This window comes from Oncorhynchus masou, chromosome 13 (genome assembly GCF_036934945.1).
Source record: "Oncorhynchus masou masou isolate Uvic2021 chromosome 13, UVic_Omas_1.1, whole genome shotgun sequence".
NCBI lineage: Eukaryota > Metazoa > Chordata > Actinopteri > Salmoniformes > Salmonidae > Oncorhynchus > Oncorhynchus masou.
Window position 1 is genome coordinate 67,778,832 of NC_088224.1, and position 17,034 is coordinate 67,795,865.

Consider the following 17,034-nt stretch of genomic DNA (forward strand, 5'->3'; position numbering starts at 1 on the left):
GTCTGTGCCTGTATTCATGCTAGTGAGGGCCAAGAATCCACTCTCACATAGGTACGTGGTTGCAAAGGGCATCAGTGTCTTAACAGCATGATTTGCCAAGGCAGGATTCTCTGAGCACAGCCCAATCCAGAAATCTGGCAGTGGCTTTGATTAAATTCTATTTTCACAGAACCACTTGTTGTAATTTCGATGAGGCTCTCTTGTTCAGATATCGATAGTTATCGACAGATATTACTTAGTTTATTTTATTATTAGTATTTTTTAAACTTTCACATCCCGCCCTATGTATGCCAGGGCAGGATCAGCCAGCAGCGGCTTTCCGCATGCGCGATTCATTTGCAGTCTGGACGCGGAGGGGTGAACCTCTCCTCCTGCAGCTGGGAGGGACTGCTGCGCGAGGATGGGCCGTCTGAGTGCTTTGGGACAGGAGTGGGGCCTACGGCAGCACCCGCTGCTCGTTGAGAAGAGTAAGAACGATACGTGCATTCACATCAGTCTCTAATAACACCAGAAAAAGTTGCTAGATTTGTCGCTAGTCGCTTTTTGGAAAATGTGTCGCTAGAGGGGTCTGAATACTCGCTAAATATAGCGGCGAAGTTGGCAACACTGGCCGCGAGAGAGTAACGGTTAATGTTATTGGATGTTAATTATTTGATTAGGCTACCTGTATTTGACATTGTTGTGTTATATCGCTGAACACTAAATGGTTTAATTTAATTTTTTGGCAGTGAAACGAAGCTACTCAGTCGAGGAAAAAACCTCACCCAAATGTAGATAGTCCAGTTGGAAAATATAGATGGACTGTTTGAAAATGTGAATAAATATATGTAGTTAAAAAAAATGTGAATCACAATTTTATATTTTGCGTATCCCCAATGGAATTGATTTTTTTTCATCTTCCAGTTTGGGAATACCTGCCCTAGGTAAAGATCTAGGATCAGCTTCCTCTCCCTCAATCCTAACATTAACCATTAGTGAGGAAAACACAAAACCTACTTATGATCAGCCCCTAGGGGCTCCGAGTTGCTCACCTGTCAGCAGCATGGCCTGGGCACTCATCTCATGTTGCTGAGCGTCTGCCAGCAGGGGCCAGTGTTGAGCCCAGGGGCCTCTGTATCCCCACAGCAGCAGCTTGAGCACCAGCCTGGGAGGCACCCCGAGCACCTGGCGATGGTCCACCCCTACAGCCCTAGCCAGGGCCATCTGCAGCTCTGCTCCCATAGGGATGGGGACATGGAGAGGGGCCTCAAGGGCCCCAGGTGGCCCAGGGGCTACGGAGGCAGGGTTAGGGAGTAGAGAGGTCCTTGGGTCCTCAGGGTTGATGTTAATGTGTCTAGACAGACACAGCTCTCTCCACTTCCCCAATAGTACCATCCGTACATCTGGCAAAAATGGACCCAGGTAGGTGATTGTGGCAGCCAGGAGCAGAGCGTCCCCTGATATGGTCTGGTTATTCATTTCTGTCTCCTACAGAAGAGAGGAGTGGAGCATGTTATGGTTCTTTATTCTCTAGAATAAAAACAAAATTGCATTATTGTAAAAAAAATGATTAAAATGTAAATAAATTACTGTAGGTAAAATATAGCAGTAAGAGTTGTAATGTAACTTTTCCCAATATAGTGCACTACTTTTGACCAGGGCCCAAGTGGTGCACTATATAGGGAATAGGGTTCCATTTGGGACATATCCATTGGTATGTGTTAGTATGAGTGTTACTTCCCTTCGCTGCAGCAGTCCAGTCAGTGATGTGACACTGGACCTGCTGTACTGCAGCAGCAGCCTTTCTTTCCAGGGTCTCAGCCTTATGCAGCTGGGTGGTCAGCTCTTCCAGGTCCAGTCTGAGGAACTGCTGCTGTCTCTCCATGTCCTCCAGCTGCTCCCGGGCCTCCTCCTCCTGCAGCCTGGTGTAGTATCGCAATACCTAGATGTTTGTTATTTATTCAAGGCCACCTGCTCCCATGCTTACAATCTTCAAACTTTCCTACTTCTTATATCTAGTTTGACGATGGGAAGTTAAAGACAACGCAATAATTCTATATGGAAGTGTTAGAAAATACACAAATTCATGGGACCAGCGCCATTGCTGGATTCTACAGGATTAGCATTGAAAACATGATCAGTGGAAGGGATATCCAGTAATTAAGTGGCTGCAGATACTTTTAAAAACGTCTAAATGACTAATGACAGTAAAGCAGTTATGGCATTTGTCTGTTGAGTACCTTGCTGAAATTCACTACGATTGTGTTTATTTTTCACTTTGATGGCGAACTTTGTGCTGCTATCACTGACTCCCAGCATTCAGAATGAGGAAGTTTAGTCCCTTGTTGAATAGTGGCACGAAGAGTTATGGTATATTTGAATCCTCTTGTCTTAACTTGCATATTTTTGACCTAGTCCTTTATAAGGTGCATTTGGAAAGTATTCAGACCCCTTGACCTTTTCCACATTTTGTTACATTACAGCCTTATTCTAAAATTGATAAATTATTTTTCCCAATCTCCACACAATACCCCATAATGACAAAGCAAAAACAAGTTTAGATATTTTTGCAAATGTCTAAAAAAAAACACACTGAAATCACATTTACATAAGTAATCAGACCTTTCACTCAGTACTTTGTTGAGGCACCTTTGGCAGTGATTCAAGCATCGAGTCTTCTTGGGTATGAGGCTACAAACTTGGCACACCCTTATTTGGGGAGTTTCTCCCATTCTTCTCTGCAGATCCTCTCAAGCTCTGTCAGGTCGGATGGGGAGGGTCGCTGCATAGCTATTTTCAGGTCTCTTCAGAGATGTTCTATCGGGTTAGAGTCCAGGCTATTGTTAGGCCACTCAAGGACATTGAGACTTGTCCTGAAGCCACTCCTGCTCTGTCTGGCTGTGTGTTTAGGGTTGTTGTCCTGTTGGAAGGTGATCCTTCGTCCTAGTCTGAGGTCCTGAGAACTCTGGAGCAGGTTTTCATCAAGGATCTCTCTGTACTTTGCTCCATTAATCTTTCCCTCGATCCTGACTAGTCTTCCAGTCCCTGCCACTGGAAAAACATCCCCACAGCATGATACTGCCACCACCATGCTTCACTGTAGGGATGGTGCCAGGTTTCCTCCAGACATGACGCTTGGCATTCAGGCCAAAGAGTTCAATCTTTGTTTCATCAGACCAGAGAATCTTGTTTCTCATGGTCTGAGATTCTTTAGGTTCCTTTTGGCAAACTCCAAGTGGGCTGTCATGTGCCTATTACTGAGGGGTAGCGTCTGTCTGGCCACTCTACCATAAAAGCCTGATTGGTGGAGTGCTGCAGAGATGGTTGTCCTTCCGGAAGATTCTCCGATCTCCACAGAAGAATTCTGGAGCTCGGTCAGAGTGACCATCGGGTTCTTGGTCAGGCCCTTCTCCGATTGCTCAGTTTGGCCGAGCGGACAGCTCTAGGAAGAGTCTTGGTTGTTCCAAACTCTCTTACATTTAAGAATGATGGAGGCCTCCGTCTTGTTGGGAACCTTCAATGCTGCAGACATTTTTTGGTACCGTTACCCAGATCTGTGCCCTGACACAGTCCTGTCTCGGAGCTCTATGAACAATTCCTTTGACCTCATTGCTTGGTTTTTGCTCTGACTTGCACTGTCAACTCTGGGACCTTTATAGAGACAGCTGTGTGCCTTTCCAATCAATTGAATTTATCACAGGTAGACTCCAATAAAGTTGTAGAAACATCAAGGATGATCAATGGAAACAGGATGCACCTGAGCTCAATTGAGTCTCATAGCAGAGCCTGAATACTTATGTAAATAAGGTAATTCTGTTTTTTACTTTTTATAAAATTGCCAACATTTCTAAAAACCTGTTTTTGCTTTGTCATTATGGGGTATTGTGTGTAGGATTTAATAATGTTTTATCCATTTTAGAATAAGGCTGTAACGTAACAAAATGTGGAAAAATAAAAAAAATGTCAGTGGGTCTCCATCACTCTCCTTCTTGGTCAAATAGCCCTTACACAGCCTTGGGTCACTGTCCTGTTGAAAAACAAATGATAGTCCCAATAAGCACAAACCAGATGGGATGGCGTATCGCTGCAGAATGTTGTGGTACCCATGCTTGTTAAGTGGCCCTTGAATTCCAAATAAATCACTGACGGTGTCAACAGCAAAGCACCCCCACACCACACATCCAGAGATCATCCATTCACCTACGGCGCGTCTCACAAAGACACGGCGGTTGGAACCAAAAATAAAAAATTTGGACTCATCAGACCAAAGGACAGATTTCCACAAGTCCAATGTCCATTGCTCATGTTTTTTGGCCAAAGCAAGTATCTTCTTCTTATTGGTGTGATTTGGTTTATTTGCAGCAATTTGACCATGAAGACCATGATTCACACAGTCTCCTCTGAGCAGTTGATGTTGAGATGTGTCTGTTACTTGAACTCTGAAGCATTTATTTGGGCTGCAATTTCTGAGGCTGGTAACTCTAATGAACTTATCGTCTGCAGCAGAGGTAACTCTGGGTCTTCCTTTCTTGTGGTGGTCCTCATGAGAGCCAGTTTCCAGATTTCCAGTTTCCAGCCAGATTGCACAGGATTAACTGACCTTCATGTCTTGATGTAATGATGGGCTGTCGATTCTCTTTGTGCTTATTTGAGCTGTTTGAGCTGTTCTTGTCATAATATGCACTTGGTCTTTTACCAAATAGGGCTATCTTCTGTATACCACCCCTACCTTGTCACAACACAACTGATTGGCTAAAACGCATTAAGAAGGAAAGAAATTCCACAAATTAACTTTTAACAAGGCACACCTTGAAATGAATTGAAATGCATTCCAGGTGACTTCCTCATGAAGCTGGTTGAGAGAATGCCAAGAATGTGCAATGCTGTCATCAAGGCAAAGGGTGCCTACTTTGAAGAATCTCAAATACATTTTGATTTGTTTAACACTGTTTTTGGTTAGTACATGATTCCATATGTGTTATTTCAGAGTTGTGATGTCTACACTATTATTCTACAATGTAGAAAATAGTAAAAATAAAGAAAAACCCTTGAATGAGTAGGTAAGCCAAGTTAACAAACAGATCACCGACCATTTCAAATCCTACTGTACCTTCTCCGCTACGCAATCTGGTTTCCGAGCTGGTCATGTGTGCACCTCAGGCACGCTCAAGGTCCTAAACGTTATCATAACAGCCATCAATAAAAGACAATACCGGGCAGTCGTATTCATCGACCTGGCCAAGGCTTTCGACTCTGTATCACTAGCATCACTACTCTGGACGGTTCTGACTTAGAATATGTGGACAACTATAAATACTTCGTTGTCTGGTTAGACTGCAAACTCTCCTTCCATACACACATTAAGCATCTCCAATCCAAAATTAAATCTAGAATCGGCTTCCTATTTCACAACAAAGCCTCCTTCACTCATGCTGCCAAACATACCCTCGTAAAACTGACTATCCTACCGATCTGTGACTTCAGTGATGTCATTTACAAAATAGCCTCCAACTCTACTCAGCAAACTGGATGTAGTCTATCACAGTGCCATCCGTTTTGTCAACAGAGCCCCATATACTAACCACCACTCTCGTTGGCTGGCCCTCGCTACATATTTGTCGCCAAACGCACTGTCTTCAGTTTATCAAAAAGTCTTTGCTATGCAAAGCCCTGCCTTATCTCAGCTCATTGGTCACCATAGCAGCACCCACCCGTAGCACGCACTCCAGCAGGTATATTTCACTGGTCCTCCCGGAAGCCAACTCCTCCTTTGGCTGCCTTTCCTTCCAGTTCTCTGCTGCCAATGACTGGAACGAATTTCAAAAATCACTAAAGCTGGAGTCTTATCTCCCTCACTAACTTTAAGCATCAGCTGTCAGAGCAGCTTACCGATCATTGCACCTGTACACAGCCATCTGTAAATAGACCACCCAACTCCCTCATCCCCATATTGCTATTTATTTTTTGCTCCTTTGCACCACAGTATCTCTACTTGCACATTCATCTTCTCCACATCTATCACTCCAGTGATAATGCTAAATTGTAATTATTTTGCCACTATGGCCTATTTATTGCCTTACCTCCCTAATCTTACTACATTTGCACACACTGTATAAAGATTTTTCTAGTGTGTTATTGACTGTATGTTTGTTTATCCCATGTGTAACTCTGTTTGTGTCGCACTGCTTTGCTTTATCTTGGCCAGGTCACAGTTGTAAATGAGAACTTGTTCTCAACTGGCCTACCTGGTTAAATAAAGGTGACATAAAAAAAAGGTATCCAAACTTTTGACTGGTACTGTATATCACACACACACACTACTGTCCTTCAACCAAATTACAACAGGACTTCAAACCTGGCCACACGCAGCCGGGCACGGCTCTCTGCCATGCGCACTTCCAGCTGTTTCTTCCGGGCCTCCTGGGGGGCCATGTGGCGCTGGACACAAGCATACTGGTACACTGCCCTCACCCAGCGGCACAGGGACTCACACGCCCGGCTCACACCTCGCACAGACTCCGGTAAGAATGCTCGTTGCGGCACTATCTGGCCCAACTGACGGAACAGGTCGTCGCTCAACATGGAGCGGTCAAAGAACTCCAACTCCTAAGAAAAAAACAGACAAGACATCTATTATCTTATGATAGGAGATAATCCTTGAACTTTGATGTAGGTCACTGCAAACTCACTGTGCATATTACAAAGAGTATCCCTTCAAAAAAAAAAAAAAAGGATAGGTAAGTTCGTAACTTTCTTAATTCCTATTATATATTCTACCAATAGAAAATGATGCCTCATCCCGTTTGACCCCTGACCTGGAAGAAGTTGGACTGTCCCAGCAGCTGTTTGCTGCTCTCCCAGTTGCGTGGGCGGTTGAATAACAGGCATATGGCATCCATAACGATTATCACTCCGTCTGGGGGAAATCTGTAGCGTCGCACCTCAACCAGGTCTGACGTGCTCAGAGACTGAAGAGCATCAAGTGCAGTCTGGTACAGAGGACTCACCTAGGTAGGTCCAAGGAAACATAACATACAGTATTAAGAACATAAGACAAACATCAAAATGTCCCCCTTTTCTCTACATAGTCCACTATTTTTGATCAGGTCCCTGTTCAAAAGTAGTGCACTATACAGGGAATAGGCAGGTGTAGTGTTGTGCTAATGTGTGATGATTGCAGAGAGGTGACTGGAATCATATAGATAGAGAGGCTGATATTATCTATGAGTAGGACCTCCTTGAAGGCGTCCTCTGCCTGCTGTTGGGCCTGATGAGTCTGTTCCTCCAGGTGAGAGAGTCTGTTCTCCTCCAGTAGACAGTGCTGCCGGGCACGCTCACACAGCGTTCGCTCTGTGTCTGTCACACGCTGCAGCGGGTACAAGCACTGGAACACAAACAAACAGGCAAACCCATTGATAGGGTGCCATTTGGAAGGTTTCCCATATTTCTAATGTAGTGCACTACTTTTGACCCAGTCCATAGGGCTCTGGTCAAAGTAGTGCACCATAAAGGAATAATGATGCCATTTGGGACACAGATATTTGATTTTCAAAGGTACAGTACAGATCATGTTGAACACTGAAGAGAAGCAACACATACAGTCGTAGCCAAAAGTTTTGAGAATGACACAAATATTAATTTTCACTAAGTCTGCTGCCTCAGTTTGTATGATGGCAATTTGCATATACTCCAGAATGTTATGAAGAGTGATCAGGTGAATTGCAATTAATTGCAAAGTCCCTCTTTGCCATGCAAATGAACTGAATCCCCCAAAAAACAATTTCAGCCCTGCCACAAAAGGACCAGCTGACATCATGTCAGCGATTCTCTCGTTAACACAGGTGTGAGTGTTGACGAGGACAAGGCAGGAGATCACTCTGTCATGCTGATTAAGTTCGAATAACAGACTGGAAGCTTCAAAATGAGGGTGGTGCTTAGAATCATTGTTCTTCCTCTGTCATCCATGGTTACCTGCAAGGAAACGCGCCGTCATCATTGCTTTGCACAAAAAGTGCTTCACAGGCAAGGATATTGCTGCCAGTAAGATTGCACCTAAATCAACCATTTATCGGATCATCAAGAACTTCAAGGAGAGCGGTTCAATTGTTGTGAAGAAGGCTTCAGGGCGCCCAAGAAAGTCCAGCAAGCACCGTCTCCTAAAGTTGATTCAGCTGTGGGATTGGGGCTCCACCAGTACAGCGCTTGCTCAGGAATGGCAGTAGGCAGGTGTGAGTGCATCTGCACGCACAGTGAGGCGAACACTTTTGGAGGATGGCCTGGTGTCAAGGGCAGCAAAGAAGCCACTTCTCTCCAGGAAAAACATCAGAGACAGACTGATATTCTGCAAAAGGTACAGGGATTGGACTGCTGAGGACTGGGGTAAAGTCATTTTCTCTGATGAATCCCCTTTCCAATTGTTTGGGGCATCTGGAAAAAAGCTTGTCCGGAGAAGACAAGGTGAGTGCTACCATCAGTCCTGTGTCATGCCAACAGGAAAAAAATCCTGAGACCATTCATGTGTGGGGTTGCTTCTCAGCGAAGGGAGTAGGCTCACTCACAATTTTGCCTAAGAACACAGCCATGAATAAAGAATGGTACCAACACATCCTCTGACAGCAACTTCTCCCAACCATCCAGGAACAGTTTGGTGACAAACAATGCCTTTTCCAGCATGATGGAGCACTTTGCCATAAGGCAAAAGTGATAACTAAGTGGCTCGGGGAACAAAACATTGATATTCTGGGTCCATGGCCAGGAAACTCCCCAGACCTTAATCCCATTGAGAACTTGTGGTCAATCCTCAAGAGGCGGGTGGACAAACAAAAACCCACAAATTCTGACAAACTTCAAGCATTGATTATGCAAGAACGGACTGCCATCAGTCAGGATGTGGCCCAGAAGTTAGTTGACAGCATGCCAGGGCAGATTGCAGAGGTCTTGGAAAAAGAAGGGTCAACGCAGCAAATATTGCATCAGCTTCATGTAATTGTCAATGGGAGCCTTTTGACACTTATGAAATGATTATACTTCAGTATTCCATAGTAACATCTGCCAAAAATATCTAAAGATACTGAAGCAGCAAACTTGGTGACAAATATTAATTTTCATTCTTAACTTTTGGCCACAACTGTACAGTAATAGTCAAAGGTTTGGACACCTACTCATTCAAGGGTTTATCTTTATTTTTACTATTTTCTACATTATAGAATAATAGTTTAGACATCACAACTTTGAAATAACACATGGAATCATGTAGTAACTAAAGTGTTAAACAAATCAAAATATATTTTAGATTTTTCAAAGTAGCTACCCTTTGCCTTGATGACAGCTTTGCACACTCTTGGCATTCGCTCAACCAGCTTCACCTGGAATGCCTTTCCAACCATCTTGAAAGAGTTCCCATAAATGCTGAGCCCTTTTAGCTGCTTTTCCTTCACTCTGCGGTCCAACTAATCCCAAACCATCTCAATTGGGTTGAGGTCGGGTGATTGTGGAGGCCAGGTCATCTGATGCAGCACTCCATCACTCTCCTTGGTCAAATAGCCCTTACACAGCCTGGAGGTGTGTTGGGTCATTGTCCTGTTGAAAAACAAATGACAGTCCCCTGCTCTGATATGCACTGTCAACTGTGGGACCCTATATAGACAGCTTTGTGCTTTTCCAAATCATGTCCAATCAAATGAATTCACCACAGGTGAACTCCAATAAAGTTGTAGAAACATCTCAAGGATGATCAATGGAAACAAGATGCACTTGAGGTCAATTTCGAGTCTCATAGCAGAGTCTGAATACTTATGTAAATAAGGTATCTTTTTTATTTTCTATAAATTTGCAAACAAAAAAAATGCTTTGTCATTATGGTGTATTGTGTGTAGATTGCTGAGGATTTACATTTTTTAAATCAATTTTAGAATAAGGCTGTAACGTAACAAAATTTGGAAAAAGTTAAGTCAGTGAGTCTCCATCACTCTCCTTCTTAGTCAAATAGCCCTTACACAGCCTGGAGGTGTGTTGGGTGATGGTGAAAAACAAATGATAGTCCCACTAAGCACAAACCAGATAGGATGGCATATCGCTGCAGAATGTTGTGGTGGTCATGCTGGTTAAGTGTGCCTTGAATTCTAAATAAATCTGACTGTCAACAGAAAAGCACCCCCACACCGTCACACCTCCACCTTCAATGGTTCACAGTGGGAACCACACATGCAGAGACAATCCATTAAAATTTGGACTCATCAGACCAAAGGAAAGATTTCCACCGGTCTAATGTCCATTGCTCGTGTTTCTTGGCCAAAGCAAGTCTCTTCTTCTTATTGGTGTCCTTTTAGTAGTGGTTTCATGCAGCAATTCGCCCACGAAGGCCTGATTCACACAGTCTCCTCTAAACAGTTGATGTTGAGATGTGTCTGTTACTTGAACTCTGTGAAACATTTATTTTGGCTGCAATCTGAGGCTTTTAACTCTAATGAACTTATCCTCTGCAGCAGAGGTAACTCTGGGTCTTCCTTTCCAGTGTCGGTCCTCATGAGAGCCAGTTTCATTATAGTGCTTGATGGTTTTGCGACTGCACTTGAAGAAACTTGACCTTCATGTCTTGAAGTAATGATGGACTGTCGTTTCTCTTTGCTTATTTGAGCTGTTCTTGCCATAATATGGACTTGGTCTTTTACCAAATAGGGCTATCTTCTATATACCCCCCTTACCTTGTCACAACACAACCGATTGGCTCAAACGCATTCAGGAAAGAAATTCAAAAAATGTACTTTTTAACAAGACACACCTGTTAATTGAAATGCATTCCAGGTGACTACATTTACATTTACATTTAAGTCATTTAGCAGACGCTCTTATCCAGAGCGACTTACAAATTGGTGAATTCACCTTCTACCTCATGAAGCTGGTTGAAAGAATGCCAAGAGTGTGCAAAGCTGTCATCAAGGTGGCTACTTTGAAGAATCACAAATATAAAATATATTTGATTTGTTTAACACTTTTCTTTGGTTACTACATTATTCCATATGTGTTATTTCATAGTTTTGATGTCTTCACTATTATTGTAAAATGTTGAAAATAGTAAAAATAAAGAAAAACTTTTATGAATAGGTTTGTCCAAACATTTGACTGGTACTGTAACTCAGTGCTCTCCTTACAGCCAGACATGTACGTTAGTTTTTCCAGTTGGTTACCTTTTGAGTTTCTGCAATCTTCCTCTTCAGTCTGACAACTTCCTGGCTGTTCTGCTCAGCTGTGTCTGTCATGTCTTTCACACGGGCCAAGATTGTTGACACTCTGAGGTAGCAAGATGGATACATGTAAGTTTGACACATTTTGACAGCTCATTTTCTACAACACGAAATAGAACTAAACATTACTGTTACGGGCTTTACATTCTTAGACAAACCAATTTTCCAGGTATTTGTGTCTGATTGTTAACAGATACAAAGGAAGTCCCTGGTTGTGTACTGAATGGCACCCTATTCCATATATAGTGCACTAATATGTGAGCTCTGGTCAAAAGTTGTGCAGTATGTAGGGAATAGGGTGCCATTTGGCACACAAGCCATACGTCCTCCTCACCTGTTAGCCTGGCCCCGGCCCTGTTCACAGAGGTGGCTGCAGAGGTGGAAGAAGTGAGCGATCAGCTCCAAAAATGTCTGGGGGCTGAAAGGCTGGAGGTCCGGGTGGAGGATGGAGGCATATTTACAGGCAGACTGGTGGATCCCTGCCATGGCCTCAGAAATACTGCCCACTAAGACATCTCTGTCCACTACGGAAGGTACATAACAGCAACATTAGATAAATGTATAAATTCTTTATTAATTTGTGTTAACAGAGACATGATGTAAATGTTATGTTGGAAATACATCATGGATCATTCTCAAATGGCATCCTATTCCCACCATTGGGCTCTGGTCAAAAATAGTGCACTATGAACCCTGATCAAAAGTAGTGCACTATATAGGGAATAGGATGACATTTGGGACAAACTCAAGATAAACCAACCTTTGCTTTCTGTGTCGGGTATCTGCAGGCTCTCTCTGAGGTGACAAAAGGCTGCCTCAACAAGGGACTGGGTGGACCAAGGCTGGTATACCTCCACACAGCAGCAGAGGCTGAGAGCCTTGGTCATGTGCGCTACTGCCAGGGTTACTGAGGCGTTCTCAGGAGGCATCTCACTGGTGTCTGGGGAGAAGGCCAGCAGCAGGAACACATGCACATTCCTCTGGATCTGTCTGAAATACCTGCATCAAAAATCACAATGGTCTTTCAAATAATGACATTTAAGAAAGGGAATCTCATATTACACACATTAAAAAATGTCACATTTTAGTAGATATGTGCATCTTTCCTTACAAGCACGATGCGATACGCATCTAGATACATGGGCTCCGATACAATACTTTTAGTTTGAAACGATTCAGTGCGATTCGATTTGATTAGTGGTACAAATCGGTGCGATTCTGTTCGATATTATTCAATATTACTAACAAGTGTTGCATGAACATTAATTTTTCATTCTAAATTAATATTTGATACTGATGGAGCTTGGGCTGGATTCACAAAACATTACTTACGAAAAAACTTAAGGTTTTGTGAATCCTGCCCCAGGAGTTGAGCTGGATCTGTCTGAGCTGACTCCTCTGAGCTAAAGCGCCCTGTGTGTGTGTGTTTGTTTAACTACACTTGTGGGGACTACAAATGCACCCCCAATTGTTTTATATTTTTTTTAATAAAAGGTTTGGTTAAGGGAAAATTGGATTTTGAATGGGAATAAATTGTGTCCCCACAAGATTAGTATAGTATTAGTAAAAAAGTTATATTAAAAATAAATAAAAAACATTAGTGAACTGGCGACTCGCAATGTTTTAATCTTTTTTTCTTACTGATGCATGATCTGATCTGGATCGGTTTGGGCTACTCATTAAAGGGCTTTTCTTTATTTGTACTATTGTCTACATTATAGAATAATAGTGAAGACATCAAAACTATGAAATAACACATATGGAATCATGTGGTAAGCAAAAAAAGTGTGAAACAAAATATATTTCATATTCAAAGATAGCTTTGCACACGCTCTCAACCAGCTTCATGAGGTAGTCACCTGGAATGCATTTCAATTAACAGGTGTGCCTTGTTGAAAGTTCCTTTGTGAAATTTCTTTCCTTCTTAATACGTTTGAGCCAATCAGTTGTGTTATGACGAGGTGGGGGGGGTATACAGACCAAGTCCATATTATGGCAAGAACAGCTCAAATAAGCAAAGACAAACGACAGTCCATCACTACTTTAAGACATGAAGGTCAGTCAATTCGGGAAAATTTCTTCAAGTGCAGTCGCAAAAACCATCAAGCACTATGATGAAACTGGCTCTCATGAGGACCCAGAGTTACCATTGCTGCAGAGAATAAGTTCATTAGAGTTACCAGCCTCAGAAATTGCAGCCAAAATAAATGCTTCACAGAGTTCAAGTAACAGACATCTCAACATCAACTATTCAGAGGAGACTGTGTGAATCAGGCCTTCAGAATTTCTGCAAAGAACCCACTACTAAAGGACACCAATAAGAAGAGACTTGCTTGTGCCAAGAAACATGAACAATGGACAGTAGACCGGTAGAAATGTGTCCTTTGGTCTGGAGTTTTTGGTTCCAAACGCTGTGTATTTTTGAGAGGTGATGTTGGTGAATGGATGATCTATGCATGTGTATTTCTCACCGTAAAGCATAGAGGAGGAGATGTTATGGTGTGGCAGTGCTTTGCTGGTGACACTGATTTATTTAGAATTCAAGACACACTTAACCAGCATGGCTACCACAACATTCTGCTGCAAAACGCCATCCCATCTCGTTTGGGCTTACACGGAACCCAAACCACCAAGCGTGTGCCATCATGCATAAATGTATTTTGTCCCCCTACAACAAACACGATCACGACACGCAGGTTAAAATATCAAAACAAACTCTGAAGTAATGACATTAATTTGGGGACAAGTCGAAAAGCATTAAACATGTATGGCAATTTAGCTAGTTAGCTTGCGCTTGCTATCTAATTTGTCCTATTTAGCTAGCTTGCTGTTGCTAGCTAATTTGTCCTGGGATATAAACATTGAGTTGTTATTTTACCTGAAATGCACAAGGTCCTCTACTCTGACAATTAATCCACACATAAAACAGCCAACCAAATCATTTCTAGTCATCTCTCCTCCTTCCAGGCTTTTTCATCTTTGAACTTATATGGTGATCGCATCTAAACTTTCATAGTATTACCACGACGACCGGCAAAACAGTCTTTCAATCACCCACGTGGGTATAACCAATGAGGAGATGGCATGTGGGTACCTGCTTCTATAAACCAATGAGAAGATGGGAGAGGCAGGACTTTCAGCGCGATCTACGTCAGAAATAGAAAGGAGTTCTATTTTAGCCCTTGGCATCGCAAACGCTTGTTGGCGCGCACACAATAATTGAATAACATGGATTTCTACATTTATTTTGCAACGCTCGCGCATGCAACGTGTCCGGTCTGGTCAGCATGTGAGTCTAACTATCATTTGTTTTCCAACAGGACAATGGCCCAACACACCTCCAGGCTGTGTAAGGGCTTTTGACCAAGAAGGAGAGTGATGGAGTGCTGCATCAGATGACCTGGCCTCCACAATCCCCCAACCTCAACCCAATTGAGATGGTTTGGGATGAGTCGGACCGCAGAGTGAAGGAAAAGCAGCCAACAAGTGCTTAGCTTATGTGGGAACTCCTTCAAGACTGTTGGAAAAGCATTCCAGGTGAAGCTGGTTGAGAGAATGCCAAGAGTGTGCAAAGCTGTCATCAAGGCAAAGGGTGGCCAATTGAAGAATCTCAAATATAAAATACATTTAGATTTGTTTAACACTTTTTTGGTTACTACATGATTCCATATGTGCTATTTCATAGTTGTGATGGCTTCACTATTAGTAGTGTATACAGAAAGTAATTTGTAGAAACACCTATTTTCTTACTTCTCAAGGGCCTGGTCATCTCGTAGGCGATTGCGTGAGTTCTTAATGAGAGCGTTGATTCTCAGCACCAGATTCTTCAGCTCCTCGTCAGAGTAGAGCCCTGGGAAGGTCCCGTCAGCCATCACCACTATCAGTTCATCTCTGGCAGCTTGACTGGTCTCCTCGTGGACAAGTATCACCACATTGCCACCGTGCACGCCTGCCTGGCCACCTGCCTCCCGCAGCATCTCACGCAACTGACTTTCATTCCCAGGATGTACCTCTATCAACTGATAGCCAGTGAGATAGGCAGCTAAACGCACTGTGGTCTTTCGGCCTGTGCCTCTCACAGCCCCAAACAGAGCCCCATGCCCGCCAGGTATGAGCAGAGCCCTGAGGACGTGCACCAGCTGACATACCCTCTGCCTGTGCACAGTGTAACTAGAGGTGCTCCTGTAGTTATCATCAAACTCCTCTTCTTCCTCCTCCTCTTTGCTTTTGACTGTGAAAGCCAGCTGCTGAACTAGTAACCCCAGGTCTCTTTCCAGGTAGGCAGAGTTGCGTTTGAAATTGTGCTGCTGAGACATGGAAGGGAGTGGCTCCAATAGCTCTACACTAAAGACAACATGTTGAATAGTAGTCTCCATGTCCTGCAGGAGTTGTAAAGGCACAAGGGGCCTGGCTGGGCTGGGCTCAGTCTGTGGGGTCTGTTCACACAGCTTATGGCTCCTCTTCCAGTCTGACTGATTGACTGGTTTAGGTCCTTTTGGAGGAGAGGGATCCAGTGCTTGATGTGAACTCGATATGAGCTGTGTCGGTTGAAAAAGAGAGACATCTTTCTTGAGGGGTTTCTTCACATGCTTTTTCTTGTAATTTTCTTGTTTTGGGGGGTAGATCTCACCAAATAAATCATCCTCACTACTGCCCCATGAGCTGGAGTCTGAGCTGCTCACCCTGTCAGAAAACTCTGCTTGCTCCTCCTGTTCTGTGTGTGTTTCAGCCTTAATAAGCAATGGGGACATGGCAGGCTGATTTGGAGTGGATGGTCGCTGATGGCTTGACTTCTGGTAGTCTGTTGGTGTAGAAGGGGGTATATGTGTGCTAGGCCTAGTTGATGCAGCACATGGGGTGTCCTCTGCTCTTGCAGTCTGGGGTTTAACTGTCATCCTGCTGCTGTAGTGTTTCTCTGACACCTTGGCCATCAGTGACACCAGCGCTTGGCCCTCATCCTCTGAGCACAGCCGGTCTCCAAATGTGCGCAGACACTCATGCATCCACAAACGAGCTATGTTGAGCATGTTCGCTGCAGGGCCCAGTGTGGCTGGAGCAAAGCAAGGAAGGGCAGAGGAAGAGTGAAGAACCCTGAGGCTAATCTTCTTCTGGAGTGATTGTCTGTTAGAGTTGCGCGGTGGCCATAAGCATATGCCATGAAACACCTTCTGCAGGTCATGCATGGAGAAGAGGAAGTGTGGCCTGTGGACGTTGGGTTGGAACTGCTCACACACGGCATAATACAGGTCTAAGGTTGCAGTGATGATACATCGTGCCATATCCATGTATCTGGGCATGCATGGGAACTCTTTGAGCCAGTTCTGTAGCTGTGGAGAGTGGATGGAGAATAAAACATCTACAGACAAGCTGGGCAGCACCAAGATGGAGAAGTGACGGGAGAGGCGGGAGGAGATCCGATTGCAATCTGACTGGTTGCCCATTCCTGATGTGCGGCAGGTACCCAAGTAGCTGATAGCTCCGGAACTAAACAGCTTGAAATGATAACCATCTGAAGTTAGAACGCCGCCCCGAGAAATGCACTGCCGCAGTGTCTCCAGAGCCATGGACGTCTTTCCAAAAGCATCTACATTAAAGAGAAGAGCAGAGTTTGGGTTACCATTAGATTTATCTTTGATAATGAAAAATATCCACAAAAACAAATCTTCAAAAATCCTAAAAAAAATATGGGCCCCGGGTAAAAAGTAGCAAAGGTAGAGCACGGTATAGGGAGTAGGATTCCATTTGGGATGCAAACTAGATTTATCTTTAAATTCAATTAATTTAGAAAAATATTCACAAATTAAAATGAAAA

General features: G+C 43.5%; 1 protein-coding gene across 1 annotated transcript in view; it reads right to left on the minus strand.

The window, feature by feature from the left end:
* Positions 1–17,034, minus strand: part of LOC135553405 (dynein heavy chain domain-containing protein 1) — a 47,078-nt gene that overhangs the window by 8,135 nt on the left and 21,909 nt on the right. The window contains 9 exon segments of the mRNA XM_064985539.1: positions 1,028–1,482; positions 1,736–1,901; positions 6,335–6,585; positions 6,795–6,986; positions 7,214–7,363; positions 11,166–11,268; positions 11,557–11,746; positions 11,983–12,221; positions 14,973–16,806. Of these exon segments, the coding sequence (XP_064841611.1) occupies positions 1,028–1,482; positions 1,736–1,901; positions 6,335–6,585; positions 6,795–6,986; positions 7,214–7,363; positions 11,166–11,268; positions 11,557–11,746; positions 11,983–12,221; positions 14,973–16,806 (3,580 nt within the window).